Consider the following 20589-nt stretch of genomic DNA (forward strand, 5'->3'; position numbering starts at 1 on the left):
GTTACAGTGGATTTTGTCCAATTGTCCCTGGATACCTTTGCTTGTTGCAGAGTCCTTCCCTATGCACAGTCCTTCTCTGCTTGCTTCCCAGACATGCTCAGGCGTTCTCCACCTCCAGGTTCACCTATAGGTGTGACCAGTGCATCCTCCATCATTGAGGCTCCATCATGTGAGGACCCTGGAATGACCTTTCATCCTTAGGACCCATTCTGCACATTGTCTATAATGAAACTACACAATGGTCACCAATTTGATTCTCTGACCACAAATGTCAGTATCAAGTCCAGCAGATAGAATAGCAGAGTCTTTCCCTATGCACAGTCCTTCTCTGCTTGCTTCCCAGACATGCTCAGGAGTTCTCCACCTCCAGGTTCACCTATAGGTGTGACCAGCGCATCCTCCATCATTGAGGCTCCACCATGTGAGGACCCTGGAATGACCTTTCATCCTTAGGACCCATTCTGCACATTGTCTATAATGAAACTACACAATGGTCACCAATTTGATTCTCTGACCACAAATGTCAGTATCAAGTCCAGCAGATAGAAGTGAGCAGAATAGACCAGTTAAAAGAAGAAGCAAATTGCAGCAAGTTATTTAGGCAGGCAGCCTAGGTGGAAATGGACATATAAACACAAAAGACTCTGAATACATAAAACAATAAACTATTAACATGATCAATAGCCACTACATTATCATTGTAAGCAGACAATAGTACTTATAACAGAGTTTGTCTCACCTCAGTTACCTTCCAAAATGTCCCAAAAAACTGCCTTTGAAAGAGTTTGCTCTCAAACTGCATGAATAAATTGCAAAACGAATATCATTTTGTAAAGACAGTGTCAGAAAGCACATCATTAATCCCATGCATCAAATTACATTTCAAAATACATATCAGGCTTTAAGTAGACAAGAATATTATCATTTACTAGATAATGAATGTTTTACACAGTATACTACGTTGTAAAGACCAGGACTGAGCATACATGAGCAACATAAGTGCACAAGTGCCTCTCACCATCACCTTGGAAAACACCACAGTCCTGGAGTGCAAAGACCCTCACCATGACATTTGACAATGATCTGACATACATGGATCATGTAGACATACTCAGTAAGACCTGCAATTTCATCCTATACAACATATACCTATACAATTTACTGCATCTACATCACCTAATCAACCCAACTCTATGCCATGGTCCTCTCATGTCTAGACTACTGTAACTCTGTTTGCTGCCCTCCCTGCATGTGTGATCAAAGCCCTGCTCCTCAGTTGGTCCACAATGTCCCCAAATTCTCCCATGTCTCACTCTTCCTGATCTCCCTTCATTGGCTACCCGTGGAAGCTTGTATCCACTTCAAAACACTGGCGTTAGCAGTGTTGTGCAAGTTTACACTTCACAAGAGCTAGCTCAAAGTTTAGTTCACACAGATTAAAATGAAGTTCACATTCATAGTTCACAATTTTGAATTTTGAACAAGTCCACAGTCCCAGTTCATTTCTTCCATTTCTTAAATGAGCTGCTCCAGAGACTATTTTATGTGTATGTCTACATGTGCAGTGATTGTTATGCGGGATATGGACAGTTGGTTGCGAGCTGTCAAGCTGTCTACCCGATGAGCTGCACTAATAAAAACATCTCAAGTATGGAATAATGCCATCCGTGTTTATTCATCAAGCAGTAACTTTAACACACCCAAGGATTCCTAATCTCGCGCAAACCTGAACAAACTCAAGTTCATGTCCCTTAGTTGCAAACAGATACATTCAAGTTCACCGTTCACCGAAAAAATGAGCATGTTCAATGAACGCGCTCTTTTAACACGTTCATGCACAACACTGGGTGTTAGGCTACCGAGTGGTCAGGGAAATGGCTTCCTCTTATCTTCAGTGGATTACCTGGCCCTACACACCAGCCAGACCACTGCGTTCAGCTTCTTCAGGATGCCTGGCTGTACTTCCCTTCTCGCTTTACATCCAGGTCACATCCACTGTCTGTCTTGGCCCCTATGTGGTGGAATGAGCTTCTTCTTGCTAATTTACACAAGTGATTTCTGTAAATTAGCCATTCTGCAGGATCTAAGGAATAATAAGCACTAACTCAATTCAAACCTGGCTTCCTCTCCCCCAATGTAAAGCATGCTGCTGAGAACTACACAGTATGAAGCTAATCCTCCTTCTAATCATCTTCGACATAATGCTAAAACAAGGTCATCTTTATTTTTTAAGGATACTATGAAATTTGTCCATGCCTTAAATTCTCAATTATTAGTCTAAATTCCCTCCCTCCACATCAGATAGCGCAAAAAATCTGCTGCTAGGCATCTAATGGGAGTAAATAGGAGATTATCTCAAATTGTACTGGTTAAAATTTGCTTACAGAATTGATTGTTTTTACAGTTTATTTCTCTGACTAGATAATAGTTTTCCTGGTCACACTGTAGAACTATCAGCCCCTACATTCCAGAACATCCTCTTAGTGCACTTAGATGGCAGGCTGGAGTGGACTACGAACACAGAGGCCCTTTACAAGAAGGGCCAGAGTCGGCTTTACTTCCTGCGGAGACTGCGATCCTTCAACGTCTGCAACAAGATGCTGTAGATGTTCTACCAGTCTGTGGTTTCCAGTGCCATCTTCTACGCGGTGGTGTGCTGGGGGTGTGGTCTGAAAGCTGGGGACGCTAACAGACTGAACAAGCTAGTCAGGAAAGCCAGCTCTGTCATAGGTGGTGGAATTGAGCTGGACTTACTAGGGGCGCTGGCGGAGAGAAGGATGCTTAACAAGCTGGTGAGCATCCTAAACAACACCTCCCATCCTCTCCATGACGGGCTTGTGAAGATGAAGAGCACCTTCAGTGGCAGGCTGATCTCCCCAAAATGCTCCACTGAGAGGCACAGAAGGTCTCTTCTGCCTGCATCCATCAAACTATACAACTCCTCCCCTCTCCGCTGCAACATGGGATTGACTGGCACCTGATGCCCTGTGCTGTCCCCCCCCCCCCCCCCCCCCCCCCCCCCCCCCCCCCCCCCCCCCACACACACACACACACACATAATCGTTGCGCATGGGACAATAACTGTTCTCTAGCCATCTGGTCAGGATTTGCACTATACAGTTATCAATGTTTTGCATATTGTACAACAATAACTGTTTTCTACTGCACTTCATACCGTATAATAGCAATAACCTTACCCTTGTTTATTCTTGCTTCATAATTCATTTTATACTATGTATATAATCATAGCACATGCACGATAACTTGCACGATAACTCAACGCATAATTGCACAAACTTTTATCTATTTGTTGTATTTTATACCTCTTATTTATTTTATTCAATTTATTCTTTGTTGTTTTGATGTGTGTCGGACGGTGCAGTTGTGACCCTCAAATTTCCTTTGGGATAAATAAAGTATTTCTTATTCTTATTCTTATTCTTATTAGATCTACAGATTAGACCTTTCTCTCTAGCTTTGTCACCTGACTGAAAAATAAACTTTTCAGGTGAGGGCTCCCAGGCTCTGGAATGGTTTACCTATGAACATTAGGGTTGTTCATTGTTTTCTTTTAAAACCCTTTTAATGCCGCATTTCTAAAATTTGGCTTTTAAATATTTAAAATTTTCTACCAGTCTACACTAAATTTGCTATATATTGAAACTGAATGCAGTACATTTTATTATGTTTTACTGTATTTTTCATATTTTTTCATACTTTTGTTTGTGCATAAATAAAGTCATTAATACTTTGGATGAGTGATAAACTCCTATTGCCTCTAATGTCCTAATATCCTTAGTTCTTGATTAACCGTTTCAAGTTTATGGTCAGAGGAAAACCATAATGTAAAAAAACAGATCCAGAAAAGAGAAAAGAGACAGATCCAAGGAGAATGTCAATCAGAAGATTTAATTTCAAAAACAGTGCTGAATCAAACTGCTCAAAATCATGCAAAAAGCCAAATATTTTTCATGACGACTTTAGAAACACATATGGAAAAGGGGAAAGTGAGGCTTACAGGCTAATGTGTGGGAAAGGGTAGGGAAGGTGTGTTGTAAAGGGAAGGGTGAGGCTTACAGGCTACTGTGTGGGAATGGATGAGGCTAGTGAGTGGGAAGTTGTGAGACTCACAAGCTAGTATGTGGGAAAGTGTGGGGCAAGCAAGTGAAAAAGATGTGGGGCCGGTGTGCAGGAAAGGTCAGAGTGAGGCTCACAGGCTTGTGAGTGGCATGGATTGGCCTGAGGCCACAGCTCAGGTCTGGGCTGAAAGCAAGCTCCTCGAGTGTTGGGAAGGAGTCTGTTTAGGCATACATGGTCAGCTGGAGCCACTGTATGTGGAGAAAAACAAACAGTGTTAGGTACAGTTTGAGCACCTCTACCCAAAACTGGTCTCAAGGTAAATTCTTACCTCCAGGACATTGAGTTTAATAATGCCATCACCATCTTTATCGAAGGCATGGAACGCCCCTGCAAGGACATCCCATTCACTTTAGAAAACAGTAGTAAGAAGCAAGCTGCCCTGCAAATGAACTTAAAGTCTGCACCTTCCTCATGCTGTTTCTTTATATGACACAATAATTCTATTTTTCGCTGTATGATACTTACGAAACATGCCTTCAAGTCGCACCAAGCAGCAGATGAAACTGTCAAAGTCCATGTTCATTTTCTCATTGGCATAGCGCATAGTAATAATGTCATACAGCTGGTTGTTGAGACGGAAGCCTGGGTGGGACATAAGACAACTGTAGTGACTGATCTATGTGAAGCCGACGAGTTACCTTTGTTAGCCTCAACCTTTTACTCAAATCTGAATCAGTACCATGCACTCCTGAAAAGTATTCAGGCCCCAACCCTTTTTTCACACAAATGATTTCCACAAACTGAGATGTTGACTAATTAGACTGAGATGTTTTTATTTTTGGATCACTCGACTTAGTTAGTTGGGGAGCGGCAGTGGACAGCAATTTTGAGGTATTTCCACAGGTGCCTGATGGAGTTAAGGTCAGGACATTGACTGGGCCGCTCACGGATGTCGATTTTCTTCATTTTTAGCCGATCCAGTGTTGCTCTGGTAGTGAGCTTTGGGTTGTGGTCCTGCTGAAACACAAACTTCCTCTCTAGTTTAAACTTACTGGCAGAGGGCCGTAGGTTTTTATCCAGAATCTCCATTTATTATGCAGCATTCATCTTCCCATCAATCTTGACCAGATTGCCAGTCCCTGCTGCTGAAAAGCACCCCCATAACACGATGCTACCACCAGCATATTACACTGCGGGGATGATGTTCCCTGGCTAATCAGACCTCTCATCAGACCACAAGACCTTCTACCATATCTTTGCAGTATCTTCCAAGTAATGTTTTGCAAAGTCTTTACAGGCAAGCATGCGCTTTTCTATCAGCAAGGACTTCTTCCTTGCCACTCTTCCATAAAGGCTCTTTTTGTGCAAAAGCTTGTTTGACCCATTGACATCATTTCCAGCTGCAGGGACTGATTTTAGTAGCTTGATTAGAGTGACAGTTGACATCGTAGTAGCCTCTCTGATAAGTGTCATTCTTGTTCGGCGACTAAGTTTAGGGGGGTGGCCTGCCCTAGGCAGTGTGGCTGTACTTACATATTTCTTCCACTTCTGTATGATGGACTGTACTGAGCTCCAGGCTATGCTCAATGCCTTTGAAATATTTTTATATCCTTCCCCAGATTTGTGCTTCTCCACAATTATATCCCTCACTTGTTTTGAATGCTCTTTTCTCTTCATTTTGGTTTGTTCAATGGAAAATCCATCCATACTGTTTGACGTTATAGAGAGGGAAGGTATTTATGCTCATGAACTCATTCAAAACAGGTAATCCACTATTTTCTTGCACAGGTGGAGACCATTAACAAATTGGATGAGTTTATGAGACAATGGGCCATATGTATCAATCTTTGTGTACAACTTGCTGTAGGAGCATGCATATTTTCTTACGTCCTGCCATTGATCCTCAACATCAATCTCTGCAATTCACTCAGATTTACCTGGGATCTTTAAATGCTAATTCCACTAATTAAAGGTGTGTCTCGGTCCATATAAGAACAATTGTGGGAGTGGACGTTAGGCACGTTCATGTGCACATGATCTCACGCTGATTTGATTTACGATCAGATTTATGAAGACAATTAGGCGTATGGAGGTTTTTCGTCAGAGTTATCAAACACCACATACGCCTAATTGTCTGAGATTATGTGCACATGAACATGCTTAACGTCCACTCCCACAATTGTTCTTATATGGACCGAGACACGCCTTTAATTAGTGGAATTAGCATTTAAAGTGATAAAGTTTTGATAAATACCATTTTATATGTAGAAAAGTGCTCAGCATGATTTTAGTATGTACGCACCGTTGATACATGTGGCCCAATATCTTGCACCTGAGCAAAGTTAGCCTAGTAATTACAAAGGGTATGAATACTTTTTAACCCTTTCGCATGTACAGTCACAACAGTGTGATTAGCCCTTTTGTGAGTATGGTAAAATCAGTGTGATTAGAACACTAGATTGAAAAAAATCTGGCTAACATTAGCTTTGAGGAAACAGTGATTTATTGTTACAAAGTATAGCAAATTCGGCAGTGAAAACAAGTGAAAACAACAAACCATGTAACAAAACATGCACGCTACAGAACATAATGTAAGTCATGCTGGGGGGCAGTTGGAAATATTTTAGAATTTACGGATTAAATCTGGGAGTGGGCTCTGACCTGCATCATTGACCGCACTCCTCATCTCATAGCTGTTGATTGTGCCAGAGTGGTCAGCATCATAGCGTTTGAAAATACCCTGCAGGAAGAACATAATACTTAGTGACAGTACATGTGTATTTCTATTCGTGAAAAATGTGTCTGGATTATTGTAGGGCTCCATGCACACACATACTTCATAGCTTATGTGGTTCTGTGTTCACATGCAGAACCTGTTTACACCAGATTTCACTGCCTGGTTTCCTGTAAAGCGGGTTCCTTTTTCTGTAATGGTTATTTGGGAGCACACAACAAATCATGTTCATGTTCAGAATCAGAAGAGTGTATTTCATCAGTTGTGGGACGAGCATCCAGTGTTCTTCTAGATCAGGTTATTTTCACTCTCAATAGTCAATTATTATAAAAAAAAATATTTTAAGCTAATACTTGCGTTATCTTGTGCTTCGCAACTATAGTTTGTAGCTTTTTACATCATTTTGTAAGCTGTGTTAGTTTGTTTGCTGTATATTTATTGTTTGCTGCTGAATTAGTTTTATTGTTTTCATAATTAGCTGGGTGGGAGTTTTGGTCACAGCGCTATTTAGTTAGAGGCTGATCAAGAGGGTGTATTTAAGTAGCAGAGTAATGCTATAGCAGCAGCTGTAGCAGCAGCCTTGGTCAGACAAAGACTCGGTCAGTCCAGCGAGGGAGAACATCAGGGTGAACAGCATCATTTATCATCCAATCCCTATGACCACATCCTGCAGAAGATGCACTTGTCACTGTCCTCCATGGTCTCGAATAGGAATGCAGGATGATATCAACACGACATCGGTATCGGCTGAAGTTAATTATTGGCATTGGCAGATATGCAGATTTCTGCCGATGTGCCTGGCCAATAAGGTGACACCTTGACTATGTACACGCAATGACGCTAAATGTTTATTGTGAGCGCCAGCATCAAGGTTCAACGTGTCAGCTGTATGGAAGTATTTTGAAGTATTTGAAACAGATAACAAACTTGCTGTTTGCAATGCTTGTAAAGCACCAGTGATGCGAGGAGGGGTAAAATATATAGCTAAGTTTCTCGCTCTGGGAGGATGCTAGCTGTGTGCTGCTAAGCTTGTCTCTGCTTCTAGATGGGCGTGAGACCATTTTTAAATAACACATCTCCGTAAGGAGATAATGTGATTTGAAATGAAACAAGACAGCCTGCGATTGCCATCAGCCACAATGAGTTTGAAAATATCGGCAAAATGGAATATCGTCAAAAATCCAATATCGTGCATCCCTAGTCTCGAACATTAACAACCTTGTCGACCCCTCGTTGACCTCCGCAGACAACCAAACTATTGCTGGGGGCTTGTGGAACTGTCAGTCTGCAACTAGAAAGGCTGACTTCATCATTGCATATGCCTCCCTCCTCTCTCTTCAGTTTCTCACCCTCACAGAGGTATGGATCACCCCGAACAACACTGCAACCCCAGCAGCCCTCTCCGCTGCAAACTCATTCTCTCACACTCCCCCTGGCCTCTGGTGGAACTGGGCTCTGCATATCCCAGTCCTTGAAATTCTCTGTTCTCCCTGTCTCTCATCTGTCTATGTCATCTTTTGAATTTCATGCTGTGGCTATTACTAATCCCTCTACAATATGTATTGTTGTTTACAGACCACCTGGACCCCTGAGAGACTTCCTTGAGGAACTACATATTCTCCTTTACAGAGGAAGTAACCCCCTGATCCTACTGGGGGACTTCAGCATTCACCTAGAAACGTCCTCCCACTGCTCCACTCCTTTGACTTCACACTAATGCAGTCACCTCCGAAACACAAGGCAGGCAAATAACTGGATCTGATGTACCTTCGAGGCTGGGTAGGGTGACTGCTCTCGCCCTTCGCTACAAATGGTGTCAGTAGTGGGATGGCTTGCCGCGAGGCCATCAGAGGTGTGCTTAGGGTATGAGCTGTATGAGGGTCCCCCAGGTTCGGTTAACCCCGGTGTGTGAGGGACCCCAGAGATGGGTGAAGCACGGTGTGAGGGACCCCAGAGATTGGTGAAGCACCAGTGAGTGAGGCACCCTGGGATGGGAGAAGTATGGTGGGGGATGCGTGAGGGACGCCTTGGTGCGTGAAACGCATGGGCGCGCTTCCTGAAGGGGAGGGCAGTGTGACAGAGTGCCATCACTACAGTTGAGTATGCGCTCTGACTGCCATACCAACGAGCCTGGCTCTTTGGCGTTGTGGTCAAGTTGCAGGGTTGGTACCCCGTAGACCCGGGTTTGAGGCCGGGTGGGGTGACTTCTCTCAGCATTCGCTACAGTCTGGAACCATAGGGCAACTGACTGTCCCATCCTGACAGGGTTGCTTGTCTCAGACATGATCCCTATCTGTACTGGTCCTTCAGTGGTGGAATGAACTCCCCATGGAGATTGGGACAGTAGAATCACTGGCCATCCTCTGATGCAGACTGAAGACCCACCTCTTCAGACTGCAGCTCGTTTCCACCGCAATCCCTGCACCCTAACACCTGATACATCTAGTATTTGATATTTATTTTACATGTAGTGTTGCAATGTATTACTTGGCTACCGAAAGATGCACAAACCTTTTTAAATCAAATTAAATAATCTGTGGTAGGGCTCGAAGAGTGTTATGCTCACACTCACTGGTCTCTGGTAGTGTTGTTAGCATGTTCTTACACTGTCACTCATTTAATTTAAATGGATATACTTTTGTTCTTTTGTGCTGAAAGTTGCTGGATGAGAGCATAGATAAATGCATGTAATGAATAAATGTACTGATAGCTTCTGTTTCCATCACATTTCCCTCCAATTGCTTGCACTGAAAGATCTGCCGTCTTCTTTATTTAACATTTCCACCCATTTTCCAGGAACCTCTGTGCTGCCTTATTCAAGGGTCAGGAAAATATTTTCCAGTTTTTCACAAACAGCCCTGGGTTTTGTTTTTTTCCATCTGGAAAAATCCACTATTCTCTATGCTCATAGCTCTGTGAAATTTACCAATGTAAAAATACACTAACAAATGAATACATTTCACTGAATTTGATTGATTCTACACACATTGACCTTGCATCAGATCAGATCACATGTTGGTCACAATGGTAAAACTATAAACCTCGTATTGTACACTATCTAGATATGGTGTTGTTAGGGATAAAAAACACCTTTATTGATGCATTTGCTAACTAATGGATGGACTTTTGATAACTAGTGGACAGGGCTGGGAGGGTTACTTTAAAAATGTATTCTAATACAATTACTAATTACCTGTTAAAAAATGTAATCAGTAACCTAATCCAAGTATCACAATATTAAAGAAACGTAACTTGATTACTTTCCCTTACTTTTGGATTGGATTGGATGTGCTGGTGAAATTGTTTAGCCTAATAAAATGTTTTATGTTCCTTGTTAGGTTTATTAATTGTTTGTCCAGGTATTCCTTTCTTTGTTATGCGCGAATGCGCGTTTAGATTAATAGCGGTAACCAGGGTGCAAAATACAGGGGGTCTCGGGGGTGTGAGACCCCCCATATTTCGCAGATAAAAGACAGATAGACAGATAAAACTTATGCAAAGTAATATCTTTACTAATTTCTTCACCCATTTTCACACTCCTGCTTCTCGGTTGAATAAGTCACGAAGTCCCTATCGCTTCACAACGTACCACATATCAAAATAAACAGCAGAACTTGCCCTTTCCGATGATTTCTCTGTGTGACGAAGCGTTGTCGAGTAATCCAGTTTTGAAATCACAGCAAATTTCTGCATTGTCTCCAACATAGGGCTGATATTATTTTTCGAACAAAGTGGGATGTAAACACAAAATAATGTATTTGCTTTGAAATGAGTTAAAAGCCATCTCCCAGCGCCCTCCCGTTTTGTTGTTTCTCCCGGGAAACTCCTGTAATTTCCATCGCAAACTTTATTATGATTAGTCGTCATACACGGATCCATAAGTTTTGCATGTTTGTCTGAAGTTACCCAAGTTGCCAGATTGTCTATGGCAACTTGGGGACCCCCTGACTGCCACCCAGTATTTCGCACACTGGCGGTCACTATGCGAATTTACTAACTATAATGTTAACTTAGTAGCTAGCTAGCTAACAGTACTAAAGTTGTCAGAACAGGTTGCTTGCAGTGTGTGTGGTATTTGGTCAGAAGAGATGTGATGAGGCTGTATTAGATTGATAGCTAGCGATATAGCTATTAGTAATATGATAGTTGAGGAAAGTGCGTGAAAGCCAAATAGCTAGCAAGCTATCAAGCGCTCTACATTTTTTTTTTTATTGTAGCTAGCTAAGGTAGCTACAGTATATGTTTGTTTGCAAGGTTATATTTGTATTTGTCAGCCGAATGTGATAGTAGCTAGCTAGTTACGTTTATTGTTTTGTTTGTATTGTAGCTAGCTAGCTAGATTTGTCTTTGTAAGTTGGTATTTGTACTTTTCAGTTGAATGTGCAAGTAGCTAGCTAGCTAATTTATCTTACAAACTATCAAACGTTAACGTTAGCTAACTGGATTTCTGTGTAGTACATTTGCAGTTGGTTTTACCTATATTTGTTTCTTAAAATTATATGTCGAGTCCTTGGATGATGACAGCATTTTCACAGCTGTAAGGCATAACTTGCACTGTAATGTGATGTTGTTCCCCTTTTCTGCTTTAATGACAAACTAATGGCGAAATTTCCACCCAGTGAGAGCATTTTCTTTTCACTAGAGGACATGATAATAAATTGGCAACTGTAAGATTGCCTATGGTTTCACTCCAGACCAGAGTGGTGTTGTGAGACTCGTTCAGTGTTGTAATGTGTGCGCATGTGCATGGTAGTATATCGTTCTTTATTTTAAAATGTATTTTAAAATTGTAATCCTGCTAATCCCATTTTTACTAAATGTATCGGTAATCTGATTACGTCTTTTTTTTTGTAACTGTAGTGGAATACAGTTATCTTTTTTTGTATCCTAATTACGTAACGCCGTTACATGTATTCCGTTACTCCCCAAGCCTGCTACTGGAAACAATAACTTTTCCTAAATTAAAGATAACCAGCAAGCTAGGAGTAAGTAGAAACAGTAAAATTTATCCAAAATTGTAACAGTAAATACAGTTAAAATTTAGAAGGTTGACACTCCTATTTGGGGTGACAACATACAACATTTATCTGTTTTACAGAAAAATTAAACACGGACAGTCTCACATAATGAGATGTAGCAAAGGGTACACAGGAGCATTCTGTGCACCTGGTCACACTAGACTCCTGGGGTGGTACTTAAGTTGATATGCTCTCCTAAGCACCACACTTCATGGAAGCTGATTTCATGGAAGTGGTCCAAAGAGTAATGTGAAACACACCCATTGTCAGGACCTCCGCCTGAGATCTTCCTGTTCTGTGTTTTCCCCTGTCTGTCTTTGTGGGTGTGTCTTTGTTTTTGTTTTTGTTTTTATCTTGCATGTGCTTTTGTTTACAGACGCCATGTGCTCCATCATCCAGTGGAGGGACGGCATCTCCAGAGATCACGGTGACCAACCGTTTCATGCCACTGCAAGACGAGTTGGCCAACGATCCTGAGAGTGGGAGGACTGATGAGCCCCAGGGCACCCAGGTGGCCTTATCCTCCAACAAAAAGGAGTTAGTGATAGTGGGGGACTCAGTCATTAGAGGGGTAGATAGCATAGTGTGTTTGCGTGACAAGGAGTGTCGCACAGTCTGTTGCCTGCCTGGTGCCCAGGTTGGAGTCCTCCCGCAGCCTGCAGACAAGCTCCTGGCCAGAGCGGGGGAGGATCCAATGGTCATGGTACATGTTGGACCTAGGAAGGGGTATTTGGGGTTCTGCAGGACAAATTTATTGAGCTAGCGGGGAAGATCAGGAGCAGAACCTCCACGGTAGTCTTCTCTGGAATTCTACAGGTACCACATGCAAGCAAAGGGAAGCATGCCTTTATATGGAGGTTTAACACGTGGCTACAAACCTGGTATAGGAAAGAGGGGTACAGGTTTATGGGGCACTTGGACCCCCTTTGGAACAGGGGTGACCTGTACAAGCGGGATGGGTTACACCTAAACCGGAGGGGTACAGCTGCATTGGGACAGCATATGCTTACGGTAACAGAGAGTTATTTAAACTAGGGCCTGGAGGGGCAGGGGGGTTATATAGTGAGATGGGTAGGGATAGACAGACTGCCGGAATAGAACACACCATGGCTAAATATTTTATTAGTAGTGAGGGAACCATGATTGCAAATCAGTCAGAGCAGCACTGTAATAGTGGTCGTTTTGAGCAGCTGGGAGTGGAAAGGAAGGACAGGAAATACACATGCAGTACCCTGAAATTCCTCTGTTTAAATGCTAGAAGCATAAAAAATAAAACTAGAAACTGTTATGAGTAATAGTAATTATGATGTTGTTGGGATCACAGAGACGTGGCTTGGTGCAGGGGATGGGGATGAGTATAACGTAGAGGGATACAAGCTGCTAAGAAAAGATAGAACTAATAGAAGAGGAGGGGGCATAGCTCTCTATGTAAAGGATAATCTTAATATTCAGGAAATTCCAGGAATGGAGCCCCTTGATGTTTGTGAAGACATATGGATTAAAATATTGGGGGAAAATGAAAAGGGTCTGAATGTCAGAGTATGTTATAGGCCACCAGCCTCAGACAGACAGCAGTTTTAACTGTATGCTCTTTGATAATATTAAGTAATAGGGGACTTCAATTACCCTTCAATTAATTGGGAAGCTGTGTCAGGTCAAAGTAAATGTGAAGAAGAGTTTTCAGATGTTGTAAATGACTGTTTTTTGATACAGTCTGTTACTCAACCTACAAGAGAGAACACAGTTCTCGGTCTGGTTCTGTGTAATAATCCTGATAGAATCGGCAGTACTGAGGTAGGGGAGCCACTTGGAACAAGTGACCATAGGGCAGTTACATTTGAAGTTTTTTGGCAAGTTAAGTCTGCATTCTCCAATGCTAGAGTTTTCAACTTTAGATGAGCTGACTTTATTTATTATTATTATATATTATTTATTTTGTTATTTATTTTAGTGTGATTATACAAGGAATATAAACTGGGTACCTCTTCTAGATGGCAAAACTGTCAAAGAAATGTGGAGCATATATTTAAAATGATTATTCTGGATGTACAGCGTAAATTCATTCCACAAGTGAGAAAAGGGAAGCTGAAAAAGAAGCATCCACAGTGGATGAATAAGTCGTTACAGAACAGTTTGAAACAAAAAAGGAAATCATTTAGAAAATACAAGTTGGACAGCTCACAGAGTAATAAAATTGAATACAGTAAATATGCGAGCTCAAGTTAAGAAAGATATAAGGGAAGCTAAAAGGCATTTTGAAAGACAGATTGCACTAGATGCAAAGAGCAGCCCTAAATGCTTTTTTCAATACTACAGTCGAAAAAGGATAGTTAAGGATGAGATAAGAAGTATAAAAAATAAGGATGGAGTTATGGTTTATGATAACAAACCTATGACTGATACCCTAAACAGTTACTTTGTGAAGAGTTTCACCACTGAAGTGTTTTCACATATGCCTTCAGGTACATTCAGTTCTCAGAGTCTTATGGAGGTAATTGATTTAAATGATGCAGAAGTACTAGATAAACTTCAAAAACTTAAAACAAATAAGGCAGCAGGTCCTGATGGATTATATTCAAGAGTTCTCAGGGAACTAGCGGAAGTGGTGTACAAGCCTCTGACAGTTATTTTTAAGCAATCTCTTAAAACTAAAAATACCAGATGACTGTTTAATGGATTAATGTTCATGGCACAGAGGACTGTTTACCAGCCACTGTTTGATTTTGTTCCACAGGTGTCGGAACTCCTGTAAGTTCAGTCTTCCTGTCCCATCTGTCTACAGAGATGCAGTTAAGATGACAACTGTTTTCACAGTAGCACACACCATGCGGACACACCTTTCATTGCAGATATTTTATCATTTGATTATTCAAGTCTATGAAATATTAAAAGAAAACATGTTAAAGCAATCAATACCATAAATGACAAATATGAATATAGAGTACAGATTCCAATATGTAACAAATGCAGACATATGTGCTTTTGATACATGTGTAGGATACATCCATTAGTGCAATCATACTTCTGCAGCTCTCCAGAGTGAAGCCTTCTGCCCTGTATTCTTTGTCTGTGGTGACAGAGGGAGACAAAGGGCCTGATTTTAATGGTGTAAAAGTCTCTACCACAGTGTACAATGGTCAGGTGCATGCACAAATACATGTGGTCATGACAATGTGGCATTTTCAAGCTTTGAGTCAGTGCATTTGGTATGAAACCTTCCAAAGCCAAAGTCTGCGTGCTTGAAGGTAGCAGGTTCCTTCATCCTATAAGTGGTTTTCTGCTAAAAAGATCTGCGCTTTTTCATCAGTCTGTAGAGCCCACTCGAGCCGAACCCAGCCTATACACACATACGCACATTGGGACAGTCCGTCCAGTGAATAGGTTCTATTGCCATTCATTAGCCCATGTGTGATAACGCTGAACTCAGTCGTGCCTGAATGCACAAGAATACTAATGCTGAACAATAGGCAAGGAAAAGCATATTCTGATGAGGTAGCCAAATTGGTTTCCTTTACACCATGGCTGGACCTAGAGGTGGGCAGGGGTGGGCATTGCCCACCCAAATTTTAGCATTGCCCACGCAAATGACTGATCATTGTTCTGGCCAGAAGCATGTGTATCAGAGTATCTGTCAGAGTAGTTACGCTCGTTTGGAATCCTGTAGGCGAATCATTGGCTAGCTCAACTAGAAACTGTTCCAATTTCTGATTGGTTGGCTGAACACTACAAAACTTGTAGACAGAAAAATTAACTGACAGTTCTACAGTGCATGGCTCTTGCTTGAAAACTAGATCATAGTTTCTCTCCATTGGCTACCTATTAAATACCGGATCGTTTTTAAAATACTCTTACTCACATTTAAGGCTCTAAATGGGCTTGCCCCCCCCCCCCATCTTAAGGACCTTCTTCACCCATATCTTCCGCAGAGAGCCCTTCGCTCCCAAAATGCCAGGCTTCTCACCATTCCAAGAGTGGGCAAAACTACTGTAGGCGGTAGAGCCTTTTCCTATCAAGCCCCTCTCCTGTGGAACAGCTTACCCTCCGAGATTCGGGGAACAGACTCTCTCTCCACCTTTAAGTCTAGGCTCAAAACATATCTATATAGTAAATCCTTCAGCTGAGGGACATGGCCTGGTGCTGGCGTGGATCATAGAGTCTCTGGTGGACTAAGTGGTCATTGCTTTCATGGACCCTGTGCCGTGATCTGGTGTTGACTGTCTTAGGGTCGCCCTCATGACTATGCCAGTCCCTTGCCTCCCGTCCCCTAGGTATGCTGCCATAATGTTAGCCTGCCGGGGTCTTTCCTTGTTGCACACCTTTTCTCTGCCCCTCCTCTCCTGCCTCTCTGTTCTACATCCCTGCCATTCTTATCATCCACTAACCACTGTTTTCTGTTTGCTTCCTATCCCTGCTCCGGGCTCCTGTCCGGAGCTATAGCCCAAGCGTCTCATCCTGTTCTCCAGTCCTGCTACCTCGCTGCCCTGCCCATCAAAGCCAACTGCATTCCAAGAACCGGACATCCTAGGAGACATTCTTATAATAACTCTGCTGTTATTGTCTGTCAATCATACATGTCTTAAAGTACATTGCATAACTTGTCTGTAACTCTATCTGCCCAGTGCCGGCCAGAAGCAGATGGGCCCCCCCTATGAGCCCGGTTCTGCTCAAGGTTTCTTCCTGATAGGGAGTTTTTCCTTGCCACTGTTGCCTTAGGCTTGCTCTCAGGGGGTCTCAGGCCTGGGAACAAAGTAAAGCTGCTTTGTGACAACTTGTGTTGTAAAAAAGCACTATACAAATAAAAATGAATTGAATTGAATCATAGCGACATTTTTCTCATATATATAATTTAAAATTGAAATATTAAAAAAAAATCAGTGTGCATTTATTTATTTATTTTTGACAGTTGTATTGGTATTTTTGACAGATACTATTATTGGTTTTGTGTTGTGCAGTATAAGGAGCGTTTCTGGTTTAGGTTCGGTTACTTAGCTAGTCAGTTCCTAGCTAGTTAGCTACTGCTAGCTTGAAAGAGTGGTAGCTTTAGGAATCAGAAGATTAGCTTACATTTCTGTCAGGTACAGGCTGTTGGTAGCCTATAGGCTATACTATGCATTTTTTTTTTGATATGCTGTAAAAAGAAAATTATGCATTGGTGAATAAAAATTAAAAACTAAACTGGGGAAACCCAGAACTGGGCCTGCTTTACACATCAGATTTTCCAACTCTAAATAAATCACAAATTGCCCAAATTGTTTATACACTATATGGACAAAAGTATTCGGATGCCTGACCAGGGACTGTAATGACATTGTATTCAAATACATATACTTTAATATGGAGTTGGTCCCCCTTTTGCAGCTATAACAGCTTCCACTCTGCTTGGAAGGCTTTCCACAAGATTTTGGAATGTTTCTGTGGGAATTTGTGCCCATTCATTCTGTAGAGCATTTATGAGGTCAGGCACTGATGTTGGACGAGAAGGCCTGGCAATCTCCATTCCACTTCATCCCAAAGGTGCTCGATGGGGTTGAGGTCAGGGCTCTGTGCGGGCCAGTCAAGTTCTTCCACACCGAACTCATCATGTCTCACTATGTCTTTATAGTCCTTGCTTTGTGCACTGGGGCACAGTCATGTTGGAATAGAAAAGGGCGTTCCCCAAACTGTTGCCACAAAGTTGGAAGCATAGCATTGTCCAAAATGTCTTGGTATGCTGAAGCGTTAAGATTGCCCTTCACTGGAGATAAGGGGCCTAGCCCAAACCCTGAAAAACAGGTGTGGCCAAATACTTTTGTCCATATAGTGTATGTGAACAAGCTTAACAACTCTGCACAGTGAAGGCTTTCAATTCACCTTAGACATGGCCAACTGAGCAATTTTTCCTAAATGAACATGTCTAAAAACTTGCAAAGAAAAGGAACTTTTCCCGATGTGAGGTGGAGGTGCTGTTGATTGAGGTGCAGTAAAGATCAAATATAGTGTTGATGAGACAAAACACATTTTATGGTAGCACTTTACAATAAGGTTTCAGTAGTTAACATGAACTAATATTAGTTAACATTCACACCTTTAAAAATGACTAACTAATGTGTGATGACACTTTGTTAAGCTTTAACTCATGGTACCTCATCATGAATTCATTCTCTTTGAACACATGTACCTGCTGTGAACTGTTTTGCCTGACAAGAAAGGCGTCTATGCTACTTCTATGTTAACTCCCAGAACCTCCCTCACAGCACACAAAGATTAACTTCTGTAAGACATAACAGGGAATTAGAATTCATGGAACATTATTACGAAACAATATCTATAGGTTTGGTAGTTAATACTGAAGCTAACATTCACTACCGCGTGGAAACTAATTTCTTGATCTCTACAAAATGTATGAATTTATGGCATGTATTTACAGCAGCATTTACTTTTACCTTACCTTGGAGAATGTTGGATCTTTTAAAAATGATTTTATCATTTTTCCTTCTAAAGTACTGGAGTAAAAACGTATTTGTCAGCTCTAATGTCTCTCATATTGTACTGATACTGTCTGCTTTGACATCCTAAATTAAGTGGGTAATTATGACATTTTAAACTATGGGAAAGATGCAGTGTATTTGGGGTCACTTTTCAATAAAAGTAAAACAGCAGAAGTAATGTTAAACCATTTGTGATGTTTCCATGTGAGGTGACTAAAATACCATAAACCCTAACAGTATCAGTCCATTTTGTGAACACTGCCACTAAGAATCCATCATACAATGTTTGCATTTGCAACTAATACTGTTGGGGATATGGACACATATTTGCAACCAAAACCAAGTTTATTACAGTGCTTACTCTCAGCATCTTCAAAAAGTAATGGCATATGGTCCTGACCATCTGGTAAGGGTTGTAAGGGATGTAAGATGAAAAAGTATTGCACTCACATTTTGAAATCACCTTGTTAAGAACATTCTTGAGTTCAATGGCAGTGATCTCCAAGTCCTGCAAAAAGAGAGCCCATGAAATTGTGTTTTTTACTGTTTTTAACCTGTGATTTTTTCTTTTAACACAGGCAACAACAACAATTTGGAAGTTACTAAAACTCAACAACACTTACACAGCTACCAGTACTGGGCATATACCTGGAAAATTAATTTACAAATTTTGAATACTTTTCTACCCTTTATGCAACAGCGTTTTTTGGGATCATGGCTATTTTTCACAAGTCATACGGCATTCTACAGTGGAGTGGGTGCTCCCTGTAGGATAGGAGCAGGATTAACTCTGAACCAACTTTAATTCAACATCAAGTATGCCCTTTTGCCATAATTTTTGCTGAGATTTTATATACCACCTCTTATCATAAAAAACAACAAATTGTGACAATGATTACAAAAATCCATGTAAGTTTTCATAAAAAAGACAACAGAAATATGTTAGCATTTTCATAAGTGCAAACTTTGCTCTCAAATACCAAACATGTCAATGGACAGTTTACTCTCAAAGTTTCAAATGATTTGAATGATAAACAGTGCTTTTTCCTAAATGAATAATGGTAGGGGTTGTAGATTTTATTACAATGACAGAAATATTGACTTTCCTCCCCAATTACATTTAATAGCGTATATATAACAACACTCTAACATTTCTCAGACTGAGGTCTAAGCAGTATCTTCCAATCAACCAGATGTAGGCACCAAATGACACAACTGAGCTAGAATGGAAGTGGAAACTGCAGGAGTTGAAACAACCAATGTGGTGATGAGAGCACCAGAATTTGTCTATTTCCCATTCTACTAAAGTAATACATTCCCATAGGCATTTACTGCCTGGTTGTCTAGACACAACTCCAAAATGAAGTTTGACTAAAATCTCTTAACATGTTGGTTCAGTGCCAAGACTAGGAGTAGGATAACTTCAGATCATGGAGTTGAATTTAAGACTTCAAAAGACTAAGCCCTGGTCCCCTTAGTTACTGTTGCTGTTGGCTTTCATGATGTTGGCTGAGTTAAGGCCACCAATGGTAGAAAGTGAAGGAACCAATTTACTAATGTCACCTATGTTAGCTAATGTTAGCTGGCTATACATATATAAATACACACACACACACACATATATTATACATGCGCCTAACCCTAACCCACCCCTTGCTCATACCCAGTGGCAGACTCAGGCTGTTTGAAGGGCAGGGGGCGAAAAAATAAAAAGGGCACCTACTGCAAGACATGGGGCCCCACCAGCATGCAAAAAGCTATGATGCATCATGCTTGATGAAATATAGTCTTCACCCTTGATTAAGATTAATGGACAGTGTCAATGGACAGTGCAGATGAGATTACATCAAAATGCTAGCTACATATTAGCCTAACTTATTGGCCCCTTGCAAGAACGCAGAAAAGATTTGTTAGCGGCCATGCAATGTGTTTTGAATATAAGCAGGATTTGAGAGGTAAATTCAAAATGTTATCAAAGTACTTGGCGGCACCCCTAGACTGACGTCACGGCACCCACTTTGGGAAAGCCTGCCCTAGAGGGCACGTTGTAGGGGAGACTGTAGGGCACTGCATCTCATTTCCTTCACCAGGTTTTTGTCTCTCCTTTGCAAGGGCACTTCATTGTGTTTTCTCACTTGGAAGGGCATCTAAGAGGGCACTTCATGAGTTTTTTTTCATCAGAAAGGCACCTGTAGGGAACCTCAAGTTTATCCCATTGTAAGGGCACCTATATGGCACCACATCACATTTTCTCCACTGGAAAGGGAACCCTTTGGGACACTGTTATGTA

The 20589-nt window shown here is 41.4% G+C and overlaps 1 protein-coding gene across 3 annotated transcripts in view; it reads right to left on the reverse strand.

Annotated features, from left to right (window-relative positions):
• Positions 1-3931: 3931 nt before the first annotated feature.
• The window catches only part of LOC118791806 (calpain-3-like), a 125509-nt gene continuing 108851 nt past the window's right edge, over positions 3932-20589 (reverse strand). For all 3 annotated transcript variants that reach the window (XM_036549262.1, XM_036549263.1, XM_036549265.1), the window contains 7 exons: positions 18750-18807; positions 14835-14899; positions 14540-14608; positions 6742-6820; positions 4606-4722; positions 4409-4467; positions 3932-4328 (listed from right to left, as the gene is read on the reverse strand). In XM_036549262.1, the coding sequence (XP_036405155.1) occupies positions 4302-4328; positions 4409-4467; positions 4606-4722; positions 6742-6820; positions 14540-14608; positions 14835-14899; positions 18750-18807 (474 nt within the window). In that variant the 3' untranslated portion in view covers positions 3932-4301. The remainder of the gene's footprint in view (positions 4329-4408; positions 4468-4605; positions 4723-6741; positions 6821-14539; positions 14609-14834; positions 14900-18749; positions 18808-20589) is intronic.

This window comes from Megalops cyprinoides, chromosome 17 (genome assembly GCF_013368585.1).
Source record: "Megalops cyprinoides isolate fMegCyp1 chromosome 17, fMegCyp1.pri, whole genome shotgun sequence".
Taxonomy (NCBI): domain Eukaryota; kingdom Metazoa; phylum Chordata; class Actinopteri; order Elopiformes; family Megalopidae; genus Megalops; species Megalops cyprinoides.